Source organism: Falco biarmicus, chromosome 3, assembly GCF_023638135.1.
Source record: "Falco biarmicus isolate bFalBia1 chromosome 3, bFalBia1.pri, whole genome shotgun sequence".
NCBI lineage: Eukaryota > Metazoa > Chordata > Aves > Falconiformes > Falconidae > Falco > Falco biarmicus.
In genome coordinates, this window is record NC_079290.1 from 119,787,016 (window position 1) to 119,812,667 (window position 25,652).

At 49.1% G+C, this 25,652-nt stretch overlaps 1 protein-coding gene across 2 annotated transcripts in view; it reads right to left on the bottom strand.

Annotated features, from left to right (window-relative positions):
- Positions 1-597: 597 nt before the first annotated feature.
- Positions 598-25,652, bottom strand: part of LUZP1 (leucine zipper protein 1) — a 39,274-nt gene continuing 14,219 nt past the window's right edge. Inside the window, exons 1-4 of one of the 2 annotated variants that reach the window (XM_056330238.1) lie at positions 15,226-15,437; positions 11,675-14,951; positions 7,074-7,238; positions 598-5,481 (exon numbers count right to left, since the gene is read on the bottom strand). In XM_056330238.1, the coding sequence (XP_056186213.1) occupies positions 5,443-5,481; positions 7,074-7,238; positions 11,675-14,833 (3,363 nt within the window). In that variant the 5' untranslated portion in view covers positions 14,834-14,951; positions 15,226-15,437 and the 3' untranslated portion in view covers positions 598-5,442. Of the gene's footprint in view, positions 5,482-7,073; positions 7,239-11,674; positions 14,952-15,225; positions 15,438-25,652 lie in introns of those variants that run through there. The other variant, XM_056330237.1, reaches the window with a different exon arrangement.

The window sequence follows — 25,652 nt, forward strand, 5'->3', positions numbered from 1 at the left end:
GTGGTGCCCGGGACCACGCACATCTCCTCAGATGACGTGGTTGTAGTCACAGGGGTCGTCCTGCACGTGATAGGTGCTAATTGTACCTGTGTATTGCAAAAGGTTAGGAACTGTGAAGGTGACTTTGCCACTTGTGCTGACCTCTGTATCCTCCATCTTCTTCCAGGAGATGGCCAACGGGTCTTGGTTTCCATTAGTCTATATTGGCTAAGTAAAAAAAAAATCTAACAAAGCAGTGGCTCGTTTCCTTCTGTAAGAACGCCCCGCCCCCCCCCCTCCCCCCCCTCAGCAATGCCAAGTCCGTGTCACCGCTCTAAGTGGGAGGTGTCACCCGCTCTAAGTGGGAGGTGGCAGTGTTCTACTTGATCTGTCATGTCAGCGTGCGCTGCCTGTGCTTTAAATGCAGCCTAAGAATGGGTGTATGGGATCTGCCTGGATACAGGCAAAAAACTAAGGACAAGGAGCTCAAACCCGGCACTAACGCACAGTGCTGCAGCTGAGCTGCCTCAGCACATCGCCAAGGGGCATCGGTACCTCTGAGTAACGGGCATGGTGCAGGGGTTCAGCCGAAGCTATAAATACCACATCACAAATGTGTAAAAAGAGAAGAGCTTTTATTGGTTATATACTGTAGAGCTGACAGTGTTTGAGTCAGGAGAGACATGCAGATAAAGTGTGTGTTTACATTTGGCATGCAGACTAAGAGCACTGTGTAACTGGAAGGAGGTAAGCACCATCTTTATCCACTGCATGGGCAGCCTGGGGAGGAAAGCGCGGGCTTCCCTCTACGGAGCGTGCTGAGACGGGGAGAGTCTGAGAGGGTGAAACAGTGCTGATAGCTCTATTGGACACAAAGTTTGTTTTAGGGAAATAGGCAATACTATAACCCTGGAAAATTCGTTTCACTTGGATGATTCTGTGATTATGAGAAGATTTCTTGCATTATTTGTCTTCTGACTAAGCTGCCCCAGCCCAAATATATGTCTGCAAATACAAAAAAATATTTATTCTCTTAAAAATACATTCCATGCAGCCTGGAGTGCTGCTTCCCCAAGGCAGGAGCCCGCACTGCATGCTGGGCAGCCTAGGAGGGCGATGCTTTGGGTCCGTAGGTTACTGACCATCCGAGGCATCTGCAAACAATGGCTTCATGTTTCATCCCGTACAGAGCTGGCCTTGGAGCAGTGCTTCGACCACTCCGGTGATGTGCAAGGGTGGCATAGATGAGGTCTACTATATCAGAAATGACACCAATGTGACTATTGCATCGATCTGCAGCTAGGAAATCGCTCATGTCAAGTGTCTCTTGAAGCACCAAGGTGCACCACCTGGCCCTGTGCTTCCTGTCCTGGAGGTACCATCTGCAGAGCTGCAGGGCTCCCTTCGTCCGTGGCCACTGAGCTGCGGTTTGACGATGCGCTGCGCTGGTGGTTGTACCGAGGAGCTGTCACCCCTCCGTGCTACCCGGGCAGGGCAGGGGCTGCTCCGCGTGCTGCAGTGGTGGTTCTGGACACAGGACACAAAGGAAGCTGCTCCATGAAGCAGCAAGCTGGTGGCCCCGCAGGGTGGTGCCAGCCGTTCTGGGAAAAGCTGCTGGCTCTGCGAAAGGGCCCAGGGTCTCCGTTTCCTTGGGAGCAGCGAGCACTGACACACTCCCTCTGTACAGCAAATACATTTACAACTTTGGAATTACCCGAGTGCTTGATGCGCAGCCTCACAGCATCATCAAGCCCACTGAAAAGCCTGTTACATTTATATGCTAAAATTACAAATACTTCTTCAGTGATGGCAATATTTACACATATACTCTATTTTACAGCTGTTCAAAAAAAGTGTGCAATTTGAGTAAAACACATTGTGTTTCCTGAAGTCATTGCTATAAGTTTAATACAATCAGCTCCTATTGCACTCGTGATTAGAGGGCAAGGCCCCTTTCAATTTTAAGGAGGGTTTTCTTTCTCAGATTTAATCTCAGTTGTGGTAAAAACAACCCAGTGTGCAGTTACCGAGTGACATCTGTGTTCTATATTTACAAGCAGCGAGACTGAGTCTAGAGCAACAGCTCAAGGTGTGTGCTGTAAAATACTGAACAAACGACTGAGGCAGCTGGAGAAAGGAGAGACGTCACCTGCGAGAAGCACCTGAGGAGAGCAGTGTGGGACAGATCTGCATGGCTGAGCCAGTAGCTGGGGCTCCTGCCGTGTGCTGTGAGCCGCTGAGCAGCGGGGTGAAGCCCTGCGGTTGCCCAGAGCCAAGGAAAGCCTCGGTCCTGGCTGACGGAAGGGGAGAACCAACAGTTCTTGCTGCTGGTGGTTGTTCCCTTGCACATCAGACGTGGGATTGTGTTACTGGGGGGGCTGAAAAGCCAGTGGGTCAGCCAGTTTGGGGGAGTTACAGGGAAGTCTGTGTTAACCAAGCATGTCACCTCATAGGGACGCAGCGCTAGGACTGAAACCAGTTCCCTCGGAAGGAGCTTTGGGAGCACCATGCTAAGCTGAATCTGTGCCAAGAAGGTGAGAAGATGAGGCTGGGGGATGTGTGTGAGCACCCGAGGGTCCTGGAGGATGTGGACAATCTGCAGCAGGACGGGGCTCACCACTGAGACAAAAGCCGTACAGTCGCTGCTCAAAGCGGTCCTCGTCCTCTTCAGTGCGTGTGTACAGTCCGGCCGGCGGCAGAAGCTGCCGCTTTGGGCAGCAGTGACCCCGGGCGGGGGGCGGCTCCTCCAAGTGCTGCTGCTGTGCCCGACCCAGCTGCAACGCCAGGCGAGTTGTCGGCAGTGGGGTTTCCGCAGTGGCTGTAACTGGGGGCGTTACACGGCTGGGGAGCTGCGCAGCAGCAGCTTTGGGAATGTGAACGGCGGCGATGGCTGGAGAGGCAGGGACAGGCCAAGATGCGAACTCCCGGGTTCGGCGGGCAGGTGCTGCAGGACGCGTTTGGGCTGCTTGCTGCGGCACGGCTGCGCTGCCTCAGAGGGGTTTTGCAGCAGGGTCTCCAATGCAACGGATGGAAGAGGACCTGAGGCAGCATATTTTGTTTTGAAGGGAAGTATTTAACATAAAGATAGAGAGTCAGAATGTAGCATCCTGAGCTGGCAGAGGCTGGCAAGCAAGGCAGCCCTGTGGCAGCACCGTGGGATGTGGCACTTGCGGTCGGGCTGCACTTTGTGAGGGTGGAATGTGGCTCGGCAGGGGAAGCGGATGGCAATCAAGCGTTAATTGATCTCCGCAGCATCTTTTTCTTGTGTGGTGGTGGCGATCCTGCCGTACAGCTGACCCTGAGCAAAGCAGGGTGCTCAGGGGGGAGCAACTTCACAGGCTCGTTTAAAAAAAAGAATAATAATAATCCACTGTGGTTTCAGATTGCAGAATATGCACTAATTCCTGATAAACGTGGGGCAGAGGAAGGAATTTCAGAAATCTGAATTTTAACTTCAGAATTTCAGTTTCTTTCACTTTTAGTTTGGGTTTTGAGTTTAAAAGTTTTTCCCATTATACTTGGTGATATGTTTGTCCCATTCTCTACTAGCACTGCCATGTCATGAAATGGTAAAGAGATAGCAGCTGATATAATTGAATTTCAAGATTATTAGATCTGCCACTTAGTACTAATTTAAAAGCATTATCTTTTTGTCTTGTTATGCAACTTGACACATAAGTGTTACAAAATATAAAAGAATAAAATGAAGGGTTAAAAATATAAATTTGGGAAAACATCTAAAAATTGCAAAAGGAAACACTTTTTTTTTTCAAAAATAATTTTTCCCTTCCTCCAAACAATCTTTATTTTAAAAAAAATGCATGTCATTGAAGCACTTTCCTTTTTATATAAATGTTTTCATAGATATTTTCCAACCAGCTCCGTTTTTTTGATTCATTTGCCTCTCATAATTGAGGCATATAATTCCAAGGGACAGGGAGGAGATATGGCACGTAGATGTGCATGTATGGGCAGTCACACACGCGCTGCTGTGGTAGCTGCTCGTGGAGGGTGGGATGTGGGAATAAGTTTGGGGTGCAACTAAGACGTGGGAGCTGCTGGATCACAGCTGTTCCCACAGCACCTCCAAAACAGGTAGGGGACCTTTTCCCTTCTGCAACATTGTCCTTGTCCCTCCGCAGAGAGGGGCGTCTGTTTCCAACAGGCAGAAGAAAGCACTGCGGGAGGTCAGTGGTGGTTGGATGGGGAAACCATGGGCCAGCCCTGCAGCTGGGTGGTGGGATGTGAAGGAAGGACTGGCGGAGCTCTAAGTGTGTGAGCTAGAGGCAATCACCCTGCTCAGGGCAGCTGCTGCTCTAACACCCGAGCACCTCTTCGAGCTTCAGGGGTGGTGTCTCCCCAGTGATGACATCTGCGCTCAGTGGCCTGTGGGCACTGACAGGGTAACGTACCTCTTAGGTGAAGCAGTCTCTGACCATACCTGGGTCCCAGACACAGCAGATGTGGTCCTGAAGAGGGGCACAGACTGAGGCTGCCTAGGTAGCCATACTAAAGCTCAGCTTAGGGTCTAATCTTGCTGTCTCCACCCTGGTTTTGGAAGGAATAAGGACATTCTGCTTGTCTGCAAGGAAAAGCACTTGTTTCTTTTTCCCTTAAAGCTCAACGCCTGAGAACAAGCAGCTGAGTTGTTGCCTGCAGAGCATGATGGACATAAAGCTTCAGGTCAAAAAAAGGCACCCCAGTCCAAGCGAGGAGGAAGTTTCACTGCTGCGTGAACTGCTGTTGGGTTTGGCTCAGTGGATGACTTCTCGATGCAAGATCTCAGCTGGTGATGAGTAGGTCATGCAAAGATTGTTGCACAGGCTGACAGTGATAGGGAAGAAACTGCTTTTAAACAATATTTTCTGATCTCTTTCCCTCTTGCCATGGAAAGCAACCAATGGGGAACCTCTGCCTAGAGACAGAGGGTACTGGGTACACTGGGAACACAGGTAGTAGGTGAGCACAACCCAAGCCAACAGTGGTGTCTTAGGAGAATGCAAACTCTCCCTAAGAACTGAAAGCCATGTGGAGCCGTGAGGGACAGCTGTCGTGGGCTGGTGGACTGTAGTCACAAGGATACTTCTGGGATCTTGTCTAAATGCAAATGATTAACAATAAGTTCTCTCTTGTCCAGGGAGTACCATTGTTCAGAGTGGCTGCGCGGTCAAGGTTTCCATGTGGACACAGACCTATCATCCTATGGAGAATATTAAGATTGCAGGTACAGAGATGAGAAGTGGGAGTCCCCTGAGCAAAGTCTCTGCAGCTGCCTCTTCAGCAATGAAGAAAAAGAATTCACTGGTAAAGCTCCTGTACCTTGCAAATTGCATTAGAAAACTGGTTTCAGGCTAGCTGAAGCCTCTGGAGAGGTTACAAACAGGTGTGACGCCCGTAAGCTTGGTACTATCCCGCCTCTTGCTCTGCTGTGCAGCGTGTTCATTGAGGGGAAGGGAATGCAACTCATCTCCGAGATGTCGTCCGGCAGGCACGGGAAGCACCCTGTAAGAGACAAACCCACAGCATCACAGACTGGCCGGGACACACAGCTGCCTCTGGCAGCAGGTTTTTCTCTGGGAAAGAGTATTGTGATCGCCCTTAGGCAGCCACCCCGAAGCCCATCAGGATCCCAGCCTGATGGTGGGGCAGGGCAGGGCAGTGGCAGGATCTGTTTGGGAGATGGAGGCTCTGTCAGCGCTTACAGCGCAGCAAGCCCAAAGCGGGGTGTCCTGCCCCTGCCCCCTGCCATAGTGTGCCCTGTACCCGCCTCCACAGCTGCTGTGCGGATCTTGCGCGCGAGACGCATGCCGCCAGACAACAGGGGAGAGGGAGCTGACCTGACGGCAGAGCACGTCTCCTTTGGCAAGGTGTTCAGGCTCCTGTTACAGTCGGTGGAGTTCTGGGCAAGGCAGAGGATTCAAATGATTGTGTGTATGTACAGGAGCTGACTTCCCCCGAGTTTTTATCTGCTGCTGGCCCAGTCTGTGCAGACAAAGGAAGCACGGCACAGCCCCAGGTACGCAAGTCTGCATCTGGCCAGACGAACGTCACTGTGGTAACACCGCCCGGTGACCACACAGAGCATTGCTGTGGTGTCCCTTTCCTCAGCTACCAACAAAGACAGTGTCATTTGACTGCTCCCTCCTGCAAACATTAGCTACCTCTAAATGCCAGACTGCAGAGCTCAGCTGGGACCACATCCCTCCGGGCTCTGAGTTTTGTGCAATTTCACCAAGACGTAGGGCTGTCGGGCTCTGCAGGGCTCTCGGCTGCAGCCCTGCCGCTCTCACACCGAGACTCAGCAACTCCTGCGTACATCCAGTGAGATACACTGGTGACAGGGCTGAGGTCTTAAGATATTTCCTGATATGGATGATCCATAAATGGAAAGATGCGCTTTGCCCTGGGCAGCTGCAGAGGTAAAGAGGGAATGCCAGGAGGAAAAGAAGGTCTTCTGTACAGACACGAGCGTGGCTGTGCCCCTAGGAATTAAAGTCTGCCCACCTTCCTGTCTCCTCTAAAGGGAGCCTCCTGTGAAGAGACTGAAATACATGTTTTTTTCATATTTCAGGCAATAAGTCATAGTCACTATAATGTGGGCCATCTTTCACTTCTTTCTGTGTCTAGAAATATGTCTTTTAGGACGCAGAGCAACAGGTATGTAGCAGCAGACAAGCACCCTAGCAGTACAGCAGCCAGCTGAAGCAGGTAAGTCAGGGGCTCCGATTTTGTCTCTCCAAATGTTTTTTTTCCCCCATCCCTGATTGTCTAATCTGTGTCAGAGGACGAGTAGATGCAGTGCTCTTATTCCCTGGAGAATGTTGTTAGCTATAAAGCTACCTGAAACAAGTTTAGAACAGAAAAATAAGGTAGTACTTTTTTTACCACTAGAGGAAATGAATTGAATAATTTACCGAGGCAATACAGTAGACACTCCACCTCTGGGCAGTGGTAATTTAAGACCGGATTTCTCCTAAAATGTTTACATTCATTTTGGACAAGTTTCTCTAAGTTATGTTAGTGGGAGGGTCAGTTCAGATACTGGCTTCTTGTTCTGTAACTCTGTTTTCTGGATGGTCCTGGAACTCACGTACCTGCTCCTCTACTTGGGGACCCAGTGGTGTGTGAGGGTTGGGTTCAGGGTCCTGCAGCTCCGTCTTGGTGGCTGGCCTTTTCCCTGGTGTGTCAACCTGTAAGAGGTACTCAGAAGAGCTGTATTGTTTTCTTCTGGAACTGGGCACAAAATCCTTGCTTTCGTCCTGTGAGAAGGAAAATAAAAAGGGTTGGGACTTGGGGACTAAGAAGGGGTCTGGAAAAGCACCGGGTTCCTGCTCCCGGCTCTGCAGCGTGAGGTGCTGGCCTGAATCCCTTTGGCAAGGAGGGACTCAGGCCACCAGGCCAGCTCTGGCTTGTCCTCACGTATGTGCTATTTCATAAAGATCATTTTTTTAAGCCATCCAGTAATTTTAACCCGAGTTATGGGAGTGGACTTTTCTGTTCAGCTGAGTGACCTCTGTGCACAGACCTGTGCTCAGCCTGCACGGCTCGCACGGCCCAGGGTGGTTGTATCTATGAGGGACTACAAGTAGGAAATCCAACAGTTTAGTGACTGAAGCAGTTTCTTAAAAGTATTGACTCTGAATTTCAGCTACCATCAATGGAGGGTGGCCATCAACCTGAATCTTCCTATTTTCTTGGCAACGAGGATGTGATGCGGGAGAGTCTACACTGGTTTTCCTGCTATAGGCATCTAAATGGCACTTTTAAACTGCCTGATGTTTTCTTGAATGTCTGCAGAGACATTTAGAGGATAATACCCGGGAATCAGATGCCTTAGGTCTGGTATAATCAGCTACCGGGCAAAGTGCAACGGCTGCACGGCGCTACTGAAGGCTTCATCAGCTCTGCGTGCTTTGGGGGTGGCATTGTGTTTGCTGAAACACCGCACGGTGCAGGCACTGGTGGAACAGATTTGGTCCCTGCCCTGTGGCAAAAGGGATAGCAGGGAAGGGAGAGACAGCAGCCCCCATGCCTGGCAGAAAAGCATCTCTGAGATGGACACCAGGCTTTGATGGGCTCTCAGAAAGAAGCTGTGACATCTGGTGGGTCTGGATGGGCAAACATCTGCCCTGAGCTAGGCCTGCTGTGGATGACATCCAGCAGACACTGGACCTGGCCTGCCCCTTGTGATCCAAACCCTACAACAGAAGAAAGACGTGAGCAGCAGCGGCACATTGGTGAATAGGCACAACACAGGGACAGGTCCCACAGGGACCTCCAGCCAAACATGGGTCAGAGATAACCATGGTGGGCCAGACTGCTCAGAAAAATCAGGTGATAATTTTAATTTAATGAATGGCTGTCATCTTGAAGGACATGGTCAGCTAAGCAATAGCTAGGCACTTCTGTGTTTCTGATACAGTAGTTATCTTTAGAGATGAGGCCAGCGGGTGAGCATACAGGAGCTCCATCCCCTTGGGCCTCCGACAGTGTCAGTCTGTCTCTGCTGTCTGGCAGCACGAGTTGATGACTAGCAACCCAGACACACTGGTCTCAAAGAGTAGGTCAAGTGCTGAGCTGGAGCCGTGACACTGGCTATTCCCCATATGTCAGCAACGCAAACCAGTACCTCCTGGTACCACAGCAGAGCTGGGTCAGTGTGGAGCTCAACATGCTTCATGGCTCCATGTCCACAGGACAAGCAGCTGGGCAGCTGCTCTGAACAGACTGTGACCCCCCCCAGGATCCACACAGAAGAGAACCACTGGACAAAGTTACTGAGGTCCAAGGGAAGATGAGAACATCGATGTGGCGCAGCTGGCTGCTTAAGGAGAAGCTTATGTGGAGTCAGCCAGGGTGAAATGGTGATGGATGCACTTTATATTCATCCCTAAAGCAGAGGAGAGAAGGGGGGAGAGGCAGCACATCCCAGGATCTCTTTTCCATGAGACCAGCCCACCATACGAAGCCACACAATGCTTCACTCAAAGAGATCCAACTTTTAGGTTTTTACCTAACTTATGCAGCCCACAGCCCAGTTCCACTCGTATTAATGTCACAGCCACAAGAAAAATGAATTAAAGCCATTCATCTTGCATTTAATGCAAGTGCCTTTGGACTAATTCTGCCATTGCAGATTTTCAGCAGTCCAAGTGCACACCAGAAAAATGCAAGCTCCAAAACCTGAAGCACGAAGCCCAGCAGAATGACTGCTTGAGGCCAGCTGCAAGCACCAGAGGGAGCTGGTCCTCAGGCTGCAGCATCCATCCATCCATCAGCACCTACCGCTTCCAGGGCCTCCCAAAGCAGCCTCCAAGAAGCTGACGCTTCTGTAGCACAAGTGTTGCTCAGAGCCACCCATACCTACTGTAGCTTCATTAGGGACATTTGCCTACATCAGCGGTATAAAAATAGGTGGCTGAAATGACACCTTGTTCCTTGGCATCTCCTTGCAAGAATTATTTCCAGGTGCTCAGTTTGTGTCTGTCCTGAGGGACAGGCTGAGGCAGGGTCTGAACCTCCAGCTCGCTTCAGCCTCCTGCTGTGCTGCAGCAAATGGTTAGGCATCATGAGTATTTCGAGTATTTCGTGGAGGAGAGGAAGATGTATTTTGGCAAAACGAGCACAGATCCTGTGTTTCCCAAACAGGATTCTTAAGGCAATCTCAGAGTTTGCATAGTGGAGCTGGCAAGAGGTGACTGATGCCTTCACAGGAAAGCTGAATATGCAAAGTCAGCACAGACCAATGCCAAGCCTCCTGCCAGAGAAACAGCTACACCTTTAACTGACACACAAATCCTAGCAAATCATATCACAAAATTTGTGATATGAGGCATATTATAATGATACCCTTTCAAAGGCAGGTACTTGGGTTTTTTTTCCCCAAGGGCACATGCAATAATTTGAGCTGCCCAAATGCATATAATTTGGTATAACTGCTATATCTGTGTACCTGTAGTCTTTCAGGGTAACTTCACACCCCTCATTTACAAGCTAGAAATATACTTAATTTATGACCAAGGATTCAGGTTTGTGACTATGTGGTCTCAGGGTGATTTTATTTCAAAATATGACGAGAGAGACACCTACCTCAGTACTCCACAGCCCACCAACTAACTGCGTGAACTAACCACGCGGCCGCTTCCCAGCTTGGCACTGCAGACCAGCTAATTCTGCAGGGATACCCAGGATGGCCACTCAGAGGTAAGGCTGCTCTGCCAGGGACACTTCAGCTGTTGCTGCAGGGACACTGCATAGCTGGCAAATTTGATGTGACAATGACCTTGGGACCCCCTGCAGAACACAGTGCAGAGCCACGCTCAGCCCTGACAGGGCTGCTGGGGGAAGACGGGACAGAACTACGTGAGCGCCCAACCTTTAGGGCTCCGTGACTGGCGACATGAGCCCGGATGAAGCGGAGACCTCTTCAGCAGTGAGGCTCAAGGTCGCAGGTGTGAATTCAAGCTCCTGGGATAAAGGGAGGCCCAGTGATGGGTCTCGTGTTTGCCAAGCACATAAGCTGCTGTTATGCAAAAAAAGGACAACCTCAGTCATATCAGTGAGTTCTGCCTGGATTCATCAAGAGGGAAGCACAGACTGTCTGTGCCCTACAAGTGACCCGAGCCCAGGAGCTGATGGATTCAGTGTCCAAATGTAGCTGGAGGGCTAACCTGCGCTCCGTAACACCAGGTGGAGCAAAGCAACGGTGCAAATTATTTTGTCCTTCTCATCGCCAGAGAAGTGGAAGAGAAGTTTGCAAATATGAAACTGCTTTCACACCTTCACCACCTCAACCGTGTCAATGCCTGACGCATTTGGTTATGAATCTGTCCCCTCTGCCACCAGCCCTGCCAGATTACTCAGCTGGGCTCCTCCAGGAGACCAGCGGCTGTGGCAGGAACCAGCGTCTGGTTTGATGGACTGGAGGGGCACTTGGTGCCAGTGAGCCTGCTCCAAACACGCCCAGGCCTGCAGCTCCAGGGGCGAGTAGAGCTCACCAGACCAACTGTCTGCATACGTCAGACCTGCTTGGAGGGAATCCCCTCACTGGAACCAGCCAAAGGAACAGAAAAAAAGCCAAAGGAATAGGAAAAAAGCACGGCCACCCCTGTGGCTCTTGCTTCTTTTCAGGTGGCGTGTTGACACAGACCAAGGAGGGAGCAGCCCTGTGTAACCAGCCACCACTCATCTGTTTAGGAGATGCCTGGGAAGCGCTTCCAGACCAGAGTCTGGTTTTACATGGGGAAACCATGCAGCTCTTGCCAAAAGCAGCTCCGTTTCTACAGCTGCCGTTAGAGCTACAGCTCTGCCTGAGGCACAGCCCTATGAAGACCTGCTCTTTTCCATCATTTTTTCATTACTACTCCAAGTTGACAGCACCAGCATGCAAAGCCACTCTGAAAAGCATACCATGTCCTACATAAGCTGTGACTATGTCTTCTCTGATCTTGGCAAGACCAAGTGCTACTACATAGTTACTCATATGGCATTACAAGACCCAAGCAGATGGATCTCATTTCAAGAAGTCTAAATCGGGTACTTCACAGATGCTCCACTGAGGATAGCAGGAGCTGGGCAAGGGCAGCACTTCAGGAACTAAGCTGTAAGAATTTCAAATCAGGCACCCTACAACTAACAGGCAACTTGAAAAACCTCATCAACTGAAAGATAGGAGCATTTAACATAGGATACTTACAGGTGGTGTGGTCCGGTGCCAAGCAGAAGCCGCTGTAGGATCACTTGCATAGCTCCTGCGTGTTAGCAGTTCAGATGCACTTAAGTTACTTTTGGTCCTCCGAGACCCCAGTTCAGGGGCACTCCAGGAATTTGCTGTGGCACTGGTTTTTGCTGAGGTCTGCTCCAGAAGGTTTGTTCTTGCACCGCTCCCTTCCATTTCTGAGAGGTCCACCGAGGACCTATACATGTTTGTAGTACTGGAAGCTGCACTTTTCTCCACTTTGGTTTGAGAGTCCTCCAGGGAATGTAAGCCTTGTCTTGCTCTCCAGGAACTTCTCACAGTGACATGTTTTGTTTCAGAGGAAGCTACATCTGAAGAGCCATGGCTCTTCCAGCTGATTGTCTCCGAAGGTGGCTCAATATTCCTCTCTGTGAGTTCAGCAGTCTTTATCATAATGCTGCTTCTGGAGACCACTGCTTCTGCTTTACTTCTCGGCGCTGCCTCTCCAATTCTGTCTGCCTCAGATAATTTCAGAGCACTTTTATTAATTGATACCTCAAAGGGTGGGGGGGGATTGTTTGTTATTGGTGAAGGCTCATTTGGAGCAACTCTGATGTTGCTGGTGGTAACATGCCTTTCTTTTGCTGCTATATCTGCATTGGTCCTCGGAGCTGTTGGCTCAGAAGGGAAGATTGTGATGCTGCTTGTCATTTTATTTGTTACCATTTTAAAAACAGACTTCTGTTTTTCTGACTCTGCCTCAGAAACAGTTCCTCCCATGACTGCCTTCATATCCTTTTCAACAATTGCAGGTTTAATGACAGCTTTTGATCTCAGAGCTTCTCTCGGGCTGAACAGCCTCCTGGATTTAAATCCTCCAGTGCTGGCATCTGATGGTTTTATACACTTGGTGGAGTCTTCATCATTTAGAATGTTTTTGTCATTTTCAAAAAGTGATGCTCTAAAAACTCCCCTGGAATTGGAGAACTGCTTGGAGCCAACTTTCTTTCTTCTCTCCAAATCTGACTGAGTGGTTGGCTTTTTGCTTCTTCCTGATTCTTCATCTGAATTAAGTTTTTCCTGATTACTCTGGATGGTTTTGGAGTCCGTTTTTAAGCCCGCATTTACATGATCCATTGCTGAAGTTGAAGACCGCTCCGTGTCTTCTTTATCAAGGCCTGTGAGGATCTGCAGAATGTCCTCCTGACTCGTGGAGCGATGGGAAACCTTCGCTAGTGTTGAAGTATTTGCACTTTCAAGTGATGTGTCTGCAAATTCTTTTTCCTGGGAGATTATTGCTCTTTTAGCCCTTGCCTCCGAGGGCTGTCTGTGTGATGCAGCAAAAGTGTTCACTGCTTCTGCTTTACAGCCAGCGGAGTCTGAAGCCGACACCTGGGAGGAGAGGTGGTACCTGTACGCCGAAGCTGTGCCGTTGGAAGAGGTGTGATTGCCCCTGGCAAGCACCGTGTCCCCCAAGCAGTCACCGACTTCTGCCTGACTTGTTTTCAGCTTCTCAGTCAAAGAAGCCACTGATTCTCCTCTGCTTGACTTTTCATCCCGTGCATCAGCACCTGTTTGGCAGTTGCCACGGAGCACATGAGATGGTTTTTCAGCCTTTGATCTCAGGCCTGTGTCACCAACAGGTTTGGAAGGTGCTTTCCAAGATTTCTGCTCCTGTGCAGCAGGAGGGTATCGGCTGAGAACAGACGGCTGCTCTTTTGATCTCTTCCCCTCATTCTGGGTGACACAGCCTTCCCTCTGACTCGAAGAAAAAGTGGAAACTAAAGATTTCTCTTCCAGTCTTTTTGTGTCTGTCACAGCAGTGTCTGAAAGGGCAGATGCACCAGATGCTTTTCCTGCTTTTCTGCTCATTAAGCTTGGACTGGGCACCTGCTTACCCCCATGGCTGTAGCTGTCATGACTGCCAGAGAGATCTCTGTTCCTTGCTCTTTCTCGGCGCTGCTGTGGTGAGAGCTCCCTTGGCTTGTGCTTGGCAACTGTCAGATCAGCTGTGACACCTCTGTATTTAGGTCTGTCATGTTTTCCCCTGCTCGAAAAGCTTGTATCTTCATTTTCGACCTCTCCATTCTCCAGATCTTTCTGTTTCTTTATTTGCATTTTTATTTCTTCTAGTTGACCTGTTAAGAGTTTATTTTTATTCTGTTCACTCAAGTAACTGTCTTGCAGGTCATTGTTTTTGGCTCTCATTTTTTTAAGTTCCTCTTCTAAAGATTCAAAACGTTTGATCTGCGTTTTAAGTTTCTCAATTTCTTGAGTGAGATCTTTCACTTTGTTGTCTTCCTGATTTTTATTCTTTTGGTTTTCTGATTTATTCCTGGTTTCATTTTCTACATGTTTCAGGTAATCCACACTTCCCTTCCTCCTGGTCTCCTTAGAGGGCAAGGCAGAAGTCAAGTCATCTTCAATTCTCAAATCATTTCTGTCCAGGAGATTATTTGATGACCTTTCTAGCAAGTTGGATGCATTTCTAGTTTGATCTGCCCTATTTAGTTTATTGTTTTGTTCTAGTTTCTGTGTTAGCTCCTGGATTATTTTTTCATTCTGCTTTTCTCTTTCATTAAAATGTTTTCTTTCCGTGATAAAGCTCAGAGCTAAGGATTTCAGTTTTTCTAACTCGCCCGTTAAGCTCTGCTCGGTTTTATCCAGCCTGTCCTCAGATGCTTCCAATTCTTTCACTTTCACTCGAAGTATTTCCAGTTCTGTAGATATCTTTTTGGTCAAGTTCTTTTCTTCATTGAGGCTGAGACACAGCTGTGTACAGTCGTTCTTGCTCCTGCCAAAGGCCTCCTCCAGCTTCTCCAGATCTGCCATTCTCCTCTGAAGGTGTTCGATTTCCGACTTCAGCTCTCGGGTGAGGCTCTCTTCCTCTTCAAGTTTTTCTTTCATTAACCGGCAAAGCTCTTCAGCCTTCCTAATTTCTTCATCCTTGCCTTCAATCTTCAGCACTCTCTTCCGCAGGGCTTCAATGTCAGCCAGCATACTGGAGTTGCTGCCTTCTGCCTGGATAACTTTGTCCTGGAGGTCAAGCAGCTCATCCTCAGCCTTCTGCAGATTTTTGGTTGCTTCCTCCAGTTCATCAAGGCGGCGACTAAGGCTCTGCAGTTTGAATCGTAGGTGCCGATTTGAGGTTTCTTTGTAACCTGTAAATTCTGCCATGTTTATTTTTTATTCCTTTTAGGTGAAAGCTTTGCTTAGTCTGGGTGAATAGTGAGGTCTTCAACACCTTGTGTATTCCTGCTACGTAACCGTTTCTTTGAACAGAGGCAATCTCACCCTGAAAGAAAAAAATGCTTAAAATCAATATATGAGCTCAGAATATGAATATCCTCACTGTATAAGTTTGACTATAAACGTTTATATAAATAACTTTTTAATTAAACACATTTCTGAGTGCTAAATTAGGAGAAGTGAAACTGTGGAGAGGAGCCACGGTGCATTTACTTTGGTTATACAAGGTTTCCAAAAATAGCCTGTTCCCGACACCTGAGGGAAGGAAGTGCCCTCCTCTGCTGTCCTGCACAGTGTCTGCACGAGCAGCGGACCCTCACCCCACTCCTCAACAGCCGGTACAAGCTGCCCATGTGCAAGCTCTTCAGCTGTGGAGGTTCGTGCACGTGCAGGGCTGGGGTCCCACGTATGTGCCCACGCAGCAAACACCTCTTCTCAGCACACCAGTCTTCTGAAGATGCCTTAGAAATGAAGGTTCAGGAATCATAAGCAAGACCTGGAAACTAGAGAAATGCAATCCCCAGCCATCTGGTGGCCACTTGGGGGGTGGGGGGGGTGGTAAGTGCCCCCACACTGGCTCAGAGACAGGGTGTGAGAGCTGCTGCCAGTGTCTCCCCTGCAGCCCAGGCTGCTCAGCAGAAATCTCCACCTGGGTTGTAGTCACATCCCAAGGACACTGTGCTGGTGCAGCTTCAAGTTTCTCCCTCCTGTTTCAAAAGCTGCCGTTGCCCTTGGCTTGCCACCCACTTGCCCACCCAGACGAGCAGTTGCAAACGCTCAGGCCTCTCCTACTTGCTGCTGCGGACAGTGAGCAGCGGGTATAACGCACCGGTACACTCTGACGCACCAAATGCAGATCTCTTCCCAGCCCAGCTCGGAGGTGGCAGGGCTTTTTTTTTCAGCAGCCCCTCTGTGCTTGGCAGGGAGTAGCAGGGAGAGGGACCTGAGCAGCCACCATGGCTGGTGGCAGAATCTGAAGTCCCTCTTTGGTGCACAGCATTAGAATCGTCCTGTTCTGGGCCTGAGGCGCATCCCCCGCGTGAGCCAGGGCTGCTGCAGGCTTGAGGGGAGGGAGGTGACTGCAGCTCTGGGGCCTGCACCCTCGTTCAAGCTGTCTGCTTTGAAGCAGGACTTGGTCTCCAGCATTTCTGTGGCGCTTTGTGCAGAGGAAACGCTCGGGAGTTTCCCATTGCGCAGTGCCAAGAGGCGAGGAGCAGGATGCGGGGGGAGCTGGCGCTGGTTCGGGGGGCTGCGCGCCCCCATGCCAAGCCTTTGACTGAAGGTGACTCATATCCTGTGGGCAGCGGGCCCGGGGGGCACTGCCGACACTCAGTGCACACCAGGCACTTGTGACCCCTGTGCCGAGGGACACCCTCGCCCTGGGAGGGCTCAGCAGCCCTCCTGGAGTGGCCTCACACACCTCAGGCAGCGGAAGGAACACTGCCAGGGCTCCTGGCGGAACCGCAGCGCCCTGCGCACGGGGCCGCACACCCGTCCCACCCTCGCCACCACCACTGCATCCCCCTCCAGGGCCACCTGCCCATAGGCCATGGCCCTACTGTACAGCTGTTTGCCAGCAGGAACCAGCAGGATCCCCTCAAGAGACGTCACCGGAGCGTCACAGGGAAAGGCCAAAGTGAGCAGCTTCACAGTGCCCTGTCCTCAGCAGGCCTCGGGGCTCGGAGTTAATGGTTAACCTGGCGCTGGCCGCCAGCTGGGAAGCGGAAGCAACCCAGTCCCCAGGACAGCACAGCAGGGCTGGTGTGCCACGCTGGTCCTCTGACCACAGCTCCAGCAGCCACGCTGGTCCTCTGACCACAGCTCCAGCAGCCACGCTGGTCCTCTGACCACAGCTCCAGCAGCCACGCTGGTTCTCAGACCACAGCTCCAGCAGCCACGCTGGTCCTCAGACCACAGCTCCAGCAGCCACGCTGGTCCTCTGACCACAGCTCCAGCAGCCACGCTGGTTCTCAGACCACAGCTCCAGCAGCCACGCTGGTCCTCTGACCACAGCTCCACCATCCACGCTGGTCCTCAGACCACAGCTCCAGCAGCCACGCTGGTCCTCTGACCACAGCTCCAGCAGCCACGCTGGTCCTCTGACCACAGCTCCAGCAGCCACGCTGGTCCTCTGACCACAGCTCCAGCAGCCACGCTGGTTCTCAGACCACAGCTCCAGCAGCCACGCTGGTCCTCAGACCACAGCTCCAGCAGCCACGCTGGTCCTCTGACCACAGCTCCAGCAGCCACGCTGGTCCTCTGACCACAGCTCCAGCAGCCACGCTGGTTCTCAGACCACAGCTCCAGCAGCCACGCTGGTTCTCAGACCACAGCTCCAGCAGCCACGCTGGTTCTCAGACCACAGCTCCAGCAGCCACGCTGGTTCTCAGACCACAGCTCCACCATCCACGCTGGTTCTCAGACCACAGCTCCAGCAGGCTGTTGCTGCAGTGCTGGGGGACAGGGCTGTGTGTGGCCCCGAGCACTGCACCAGCCGGGAGCGGGGTGGCTCTGCTGCCCAAGCAACAGGCTCCTCACCACATGGTGGCTCCGCAAAGGCCTTTTGCTGTCTGCAGCTACCCAGGGTGTAGAGAAGGAGGGAAGAGTGTAGAGAAGACAGATTTAGGCTCTCCTCTGAGGCACACAGTGAAAGAAGGAAAAGATACAAGCTGCAAGAAGAAAAATTCCAAGTAGATAAGAGGGCTTTTTTTTTTTTTTTTCCCCACCATGAGATCAAGCACTGGCGCAGGGTCCCAGCGAGGCTGTGGGACCCCCATCTTCTACAAGCAAGCGTGTTGAGAAAAAGTCTTCCAGCAGAAGGCCCTTTAACTTCCTGACATAGCCAGAACTAACCACAGTGCTTGGAAACAGAACCTAGATGAGTTACTATTACAAAGTGCACATTTATAAGACTGAGGGGAATCGGGCAATAGAAAATATTATCTTAGATGTTAGATGTAGTGGGTGCTTTAAGTTGGTTGTCCTTTGAGTGAGGGGTTGGACCAGACACCTCCAGGGGTAATTCCAACCAAAATTACTCTGGCTGTTCATGACTTCTCTTCTCCAGTCTATCACTGATACCAAAACATCAGAGAAACAGTGCAGGATTCAGACACTGGGACTATTATTCTTACGGCTAATTAATATTGTTGTGTGATGTTTAAACAGGACTTGTTAAAAGAATCTGGTAAGGCAATAACTCGCTCAGCTTGTAAAGGTACTGAACAATCTGACGTGGATGTATGGACTTCAGATTTCTCTCTCTTTTTGGAAAGTGACTAGGTCTCATCCGAGCTCTATTTTACATTTTCAGCAAAAAATGGGAAGAAAAGAGGATGATAATTTTCACAAATAGCAAAAAAACCCCATTGCAGTGGCAAATGTAATAAGGAAAGATCACTTAAGCAGAACCAAGTAATAAATTGAGATCAACACTGAAGGGCTGTATCCTGGAAACACTGAAAAGGCTTCAATGGTCACAGCAGAAATCTTACCTACAGAAGCAGCTGATGCACTGCTGCAGCTCCGAGGCAGCCCCTCTTGGCTCTATCAGCAGGAAATAGCAAGAAGTAGGACAGTAGAACTGACATTATTTTGCGTGCAGTACCGGCCTGTGTATTTACACAGCCAAGTCTGATGCATCTCACCTTGCTTAAGTCGCAGAAGACCGAAAGAGAGACACATACAAGTTGCTCTTGAGTCTTCTAGATTCAAAGAGAAAAAGACACTCAAATGTCTTCATCCTTCCTTCCCAGAGAGACAAGACTTTCAGAAGAGGAATCACCCTCTGAGGGATCATACTCTCTGCCCACTGATGACGAAAGGAACCTTGACATGGGCTCAGGCACAGATACCTGGATGGCAGTCGTCTCCCCTGGGAATGATGCCCCTCCAGGGGCCACTCATCAAAAACACAAGCTGAAAGTTTGGGAAAAGCTGAGGAAAGCTTTGGGAAAGCAGTCATGAGTGCTTTTTTACCCTTTAAAACTCTTTAGAAATCCCTGATTTTACCTGAACAAGGGAAATCCTGCATTAAGCCACAAGCCACAGTAACATCCATTAGGATTTGAGTTCTTGAAAAAATACTTTTCTGATAAAACACATAGGTAGCCTGGGGAATCTCAAACCATCTGTTGTTCAAAGCAAGTATCAAGGCAAAAGGTGTGCCTGGTAAATACCTACACGGAGAAAAGATTTTGTCTGGTCTAAAAGGTTCTTTATTATGGCACAACAAGCCAAAACCCAGTTTCACAAGAGAAACATGGCACACAACTGATTCAAAGTAGTAACTTACTAACAAACACTGCAGTGAATTTACCAGGATTCACTATTTAAATGACTCATTCTGATTCTACTTTTCCCCATGGATTTGTCATTGCGTTTTCTGGTCTTCCTCAACAAGTGTGTGTATCTCCTAGCTTTATTTATGTTTATCATTATCAATTGCATCTTCCCTCTGTTTAGTACAGATTGCCTTTCAGGGCTCCTCTGACTCTCTGTGGTTTTGGCCACGGCATCCTGTTAAACAGCTGTGAGAATTCAGTATTCAGGATATTTACTGTAGTACTTTCATAACTCTCAATTACCCTTCACATTCTTAAATATGATTTTTTCTGCACATTCAAGTTTGTTCATCATTATCTAGTTTTATGAAAACATTTCTTTAGCAGCATCATTGGATGTAACTTTCTACTGGGACTGCATCATCTCATATGCTCAAAACACACACAGTCAATTCACAGCTGGACACAGGGGCAAAAACCCTCTAGCTAGAAACATTTGTGCTAGCTGAAACACTTCATGAATTGGGAGTTAACCATCTTTTATTTCAGAACAGCAATTAAATGAGTACTGCTTGAGACCTACACAGATAATCTCTGCCAGCACTCCTTAGGACCATGACTTTGTTCCCCTCCAGACGCACAGAAATATCTTACCCTAATGTAGTGTTCCTTGCTCTGGATTTGGTGGTTGGTGGGAGTCCCACAGGTACCCCCTACTCAGGGTTTCATGATGTCCCCAACACGTTCATGTGGGAATAACTGCTGGCACCCACTCCTTCTCTGCAATGCCAAGATAAAAATGCTGCCAGCTGCCATGCATGCCTGTTGAGTGCTAGAGGACTGCAATCTCTCACGAGCACATTTTGCACTTAATCTTTGGGGTTTTTAATCTTTTTGCTTGTGTTTTTACACTGATAATGCAACATCCCTCACAGTGGTTGCGGGAGCCAGAGCCCCCAGTGACAGCACTGCTGGTCTTCCACAGTACCCATCACCAAAAGGGTAACGTCATATCATACATGTTAAGTTTCAGCCTTACCCAATCCTAAATATGAATGAGAATTATTATTGCTTTGGCCTACAGCCACTTTTTATTCATTTCTTCTTTTGCTCTTGAACCTGTAGGGGGTTCCAGTAGACTCTGGAGAGAAGCATTCATCACAGGCAATAGAAAATCAATAGATTCAAACACAGCTATAATCAGAGATAAGAATAGTAATTTGTGCCGTTGTAGTTGGTGTCCTTGGGGTCCTCGAACTGTCAAATCCACACAGGCTAAGAGTTTTGCATTCCTCAGCTGAAAGGCAGTCTAGTTTCAGGGGAGGGAGCAGAGTGGGGCTATTGTCCATGTTCTTATGGATGGGATGTACAGCTGGTACTACTCACTCCCATCTCTCGAAATGCTGGGGTGAGCTTAGATCCTCCCTGTTCTGTTTTCTGCTAAATTTTTACTCAGAATACCCGTGGGAACTGTATTTTTGCACCGAGCACAATGCTGGGAGTATTTGCACACACCTGGGGAAAGGGAGCCTCAGGCAATGCAGGTCTCCAGAGGATGTATTCAAATTGCATTAGGAGGCTGACAGTCACTTCAGGCATAAGGACAGCTCCGACGTACATCAGCAGAACCTGGGGCAGCAAGGGGGTTCCTCTTAGCCGTCCCAGATGGCCAAGCAGGACTGGGGTGGGTGGGGGATGATTACAATACGCTCTGATTCTAATTCCATCTGAAGTATAGGTAAGATGTGTTTGTTGGATTCTGTTCCATGTGCATATACATCTGCAGTTTTAATTAAAGGGTTTCTGGTGTTGTACACGTATGCAAGGGAGTGTGAACATGTCATGCTCAAATGTGGTAACACTGCTGCCGATTCATGCTTGTATCACAGCTCAACGTGGTGACAGCATCAGCAGGATTTTTCTTCCCTGCCCCAGGGTGGAATGGGGCTGGAGGGAGTCCAGCCTGTCATTCTTCATTTGTAAAGCAAAATTTCTCTGCCATTTATATAGAAAAAGGACATGGGTGTCACAAATTGCAGCAGATGAGAATACTGTGGCCAGAGCCTTCAGTCAGTTGAAGACAGAAGGAAGGAAAGTTTTTCTTAATTTGATTTTGCCTTTTATGAGTTCCTTCCAGCACCTGGTTCTTGACCCCACACAATGATACACAGTCATGGGAATGGGAGAAAAATACTCCAGGAAAAAAAAAAAAAAAAAAAGGTATAAAACAAGATACTCAGACTAAATAAAAGCCAGAGTCCACCATGTGTCATCAACCCCACACACCACCTGCAGGCACCTAACAACCTCCTGGGGCAGCTGAAGGGAGGCAGAGGATGTGTTTGCTTACACAGGGTGGGGAAAGGGGCACCCTCCCTCACCCCATGAACACAAAGGCAAAATGTTAAGTGACTTTTAGGGATGTCTGTACTTTGAGGGATGAACTGTCTCAGAAATGTCTGCATCTCGTGGGAGAGGAAATTCTCAAAGTCAGAACAAACTAAACAATCTGGAAGTGGTTTGAACATTGACTAATACAATGTTAGACTAGAGACGTGAAATAATGAGACAGCAGCCAAAAATAACCACAGCAACCACAACATTCAAGGAGACTAAAACAAAGAAACCAAGTAACTTCTACAGCAAGTGTGGGAGACTGCACTAGACTCTGCAGATGCAGAAGAGGATCTGGCATGTCACCAAGTCACACTGACCCTACGCCAACACTCCAATCATCCACCAAACTCCTCAGTGCTGCTCTGCTACTGGCATTATAAAAGGAATTTCTCTACACAGATCTGGCAGGGCCAATGTAAAAGAAGCAGAGCGTAAAGCCACCCCCAGTTGCTCACAGCAAATGCTTTGAGCAGCACTGGGGTTTGAGCAGACATAGTTGCTGTTGCTGTACTGTGCACAGCCCAGATTTTGCTTCTCTCTACAGAGCTGCTACTGCACTCCTCTGGCTCCCCTTTGAAATCACTGTTTGCCTTGCCCTGGAAAGACTTGCAAGTAGAGGCTTGCTGAGACTAGGACTGAGCATTCAGCGACTAGGTGCAGCACCTTCCTTCCAGCAATGTACAACGGTGGTAACCCGCACAAGTGCCATACAGAGCCCTGCAGCTGGTGGCATCTTTGCCCTGGGACCCCCATGGCAAGAAGGATGTTACCTGCACTCCGGATCTCTTGATCAGAAATGGATTTTTACTTTCAAAGCCCATCAGCATGCTGCTCCTATCTGCCAGGTACCAAAAAATACCTTGTATGTGCAGCAGACAGGTTACCCATTTTGACAAGCTCTAGATTTGACTTATATTTGAATTCAGCAACTCATCTTTATGTATTGTAGACAAGCAAAAGAGTTGGTGGGACAACTGGGAACCTCATCCCATCATAAACCTCAAGAACTACCTTCCTGCCTTCTTCACAATGTTTCAAGAAAAATGCCCCATTCTGCAGCAGAATCAAAGCTGAGGAAGATTTTTTCTTCTCTAACTCAGTGTCCCATGCTGCTACTTGTACTGTCCTCAGAAACAGATTTTACTGTCACATTTGATTTCACAAACACTATGTGGGCATCTCTCCAGCGAGCCACAAAATAGGCAGCATCCTGCGGATGGCATGGGAAAAGCAGCCCCAGCTCAGTGGTGCCTTTGTAATATTTGCTGAATGTGGAGGTCTTCCACCTCCTTCACCTCTCAGTCCCTCCCTCCCACCTCCACCAAGCTCCGCATGGCAAGGGCTTTAGGGGCCATGGCTGTCACCATCACATAACCTGTGCTAGCATCAAGGTGCTGCCTGGAGCTGAACCACCCACAGGCTGGCTGAAAGCCACGGGATCTAAACTTCAGGAGAATCTCAGACTAACTGAAGTTTCCCAACTATCCTGCCATGAGGCCAGCATTTTGTCTGTTAGTGTTTTCTACTTTGTACCCAGGTGTCATTGGTTTTTATCTGCAATTCTCCAGCATTGCCCCTTTCAAGGAAAGAGGCCTTGGACTCCTCATGGATACTGCAGTATTTATGAAGACATGGGTTCAGTGTTAACAGCAGTATAAAAACCAAACAGAGTATTAGAGGAGGAACGTAAATGCGGAGTCTCTGGTTGGGCTTGCTCTGTTCAATGCTCTGCTTCTGCTTGTATGTGGTATTGTGCTGGGGAACACCTTGCTGCTGGATGCTGTGGAAGCTAAAAGTCCTTGTGGGTTCATAAAGCAGCAACTAGACAAATCTATGGAAGAAAAAACCCTCAAGGTCATACATACAGGGACAGGGACCCACTAGGAGTGGGTTAGTGAGCTAGGAGCTCAACAAGTCTCTGAGCCAAAACTTGGAGGACGGGAGAATCCTCTGGCCTGCACTGTTGCACATTCCCCCTGTTCCTGTCCTCCCTGGCAGTCCATTTCTAGCCATTGCTGGAGGTGGGATACAGAGTAGATAAACCTTCACTCTCATCCAGTAGAGCTCTCATCATCTTCTTGAGCTCTTGTATTGTCCCATCCCAAGCGCCTATGCAGGTCAGACAGAACTAACACTGCACATCTGACCAGTGCCACACTACAAATGGGCTAAGTACCCAAAAGCATAAACCAACACAATTTATTGTCCAGCAACATCTACAGAGCTGGGAAAGGCATCCTTGGTATGATACACCTAATGAGATCAGCTTCAAGTACCCATAACCATCTCTGAATCATCTTGCTCATAAGGCGTGGGCAGCTTTAACCCTCACATTCCTCCTAGCATTATACCAGAGTGCCACATGGGCACTCGTATATCCTAGTTGGCAGGAAAATTACAGGGTGCTGTATGTTTCTCTGCACCCCACGTGATACAGGATACTCCATTCTCCTAACAGAGCGGTGGAAGGACATACGAGCCAGTTCCTTTGCAGGAACACTCCTTTGATTGCTCTGAGCTTTCCTGGCCAAAAGCCTGGCTCAGCCATTCAGATGTTTCCACACAGGTCCCTACAAACCCTGCAGAAAATGGGGATTGCTCCTAAGGCCCTCCCAAAACAACGAGCTTTGGACCCAGTAGCCAGGAAACCGGTCGTTCTTGCGACTTTCTTCCTGAGAGAACTCAATCAATGAAGTTTGTAAGTGCTAAACCGAAAGCTTTTTAGCTCCCTTACGCCTGCCACAAGAACAGCTTGGGGAGTTGCCATAACTACTGAACGCCCTGAACTACTGCAGCTACTGAACCATCTGTTTTCTGCCTTGGACAGAAATGAAAGGACAAGCAGGCAACCAGCCTGTGTGTGGGTGCCTGCCCAGCCTTGGCAGACAAACGCAATTCAGCAGACTCCCAGCAGATCTCAAAAGCTAGGACAGAGCAGTTTGGAAAAAGGAAGCGTAGAGGCCCAAAAGAAGCTACACTTCACACCTGCACCAGTGTCTGGAGGCCAAAACAGCAAGGTGGCTGCAGGACAAAGCCTTGTGGGGACACTAAGCAGCAAACCACCACCTAGTAACTCCCGGTGTACAGTTCAACGGTGCAGAGAACAAAGGGATGCACCTCTCATCCGCACCCACACAGTCCTAGCTATCCCCAGCATTCAACATATAAGTGTGTGCTCCTAGCTTTCTAATGCATGCCCCAATTTTTTTTCTCTAGGACCAGCAGGGCTGCTGCCTTCGTGTTTGAAGTGTATTTCAGAACAAAGCAGTAGCTCTGCTAATCATCCTGAAGTGCAGGGCTCCAGGCTGCTGGGGAGCAACTCCAGAAGCCACAGTGGCACATTTGATTCGCCAAAAAAAGGCTGTAGGGCATTATACTGGACCCCAACCCACTGCTACTGGGTTTCCTCAGCAGACCTGACGGTCTTCTGATGCACTGCTGCCCAGTTAGTCCCATGGCCTATTTTCAACATTGCGCTGGACATCCCACTGAAATAAAGCTGCATTTGAAATTGCTCTCTGGCCCTCAGACTATCCGATAATGTTCCAGAAGGAAGCTGGAACTTCCCAGGTTTTTTGAGTTACCCAAAAAGGTACCTGTTGCTAGTATTTGTTCAAGGATTTCCTCAGGTCCTCTTTCTTCTGCTGCCCATTTGTTACAAGGTTTACAAGTAGTCTTTCCTTATGTCCATGCTCTCATTAAAACAGAAGTTTCCTTGCTTCTGTCACAATCTGGATTCCTACACTTTGTTCTGCTTCAGCCATTTAAACAAATACTGGGTCTTGCTCAGGGATGTCCCAAACTGTCCTAACACTGCAGATGCTGGAGCAGTGCGTGCTGGCTGAGTTGGATGTGATACTTTCTCACTCCCAGCTGCACATTCCCTGCTGTTACACACACTCCTATCCCAAGCACTCACACAGGAGTTATCCGGGCTGAAAACTAACCTCATTAAGGTAATAAATAGTAGACAGAATAATGCTTGTCCCAATACAAAGGAGTACAATGTACGAACAAGGGTGAAAGTGAGCAGCACAGGAGCAAGCACAGGAAGAGGCAGAAAGCGG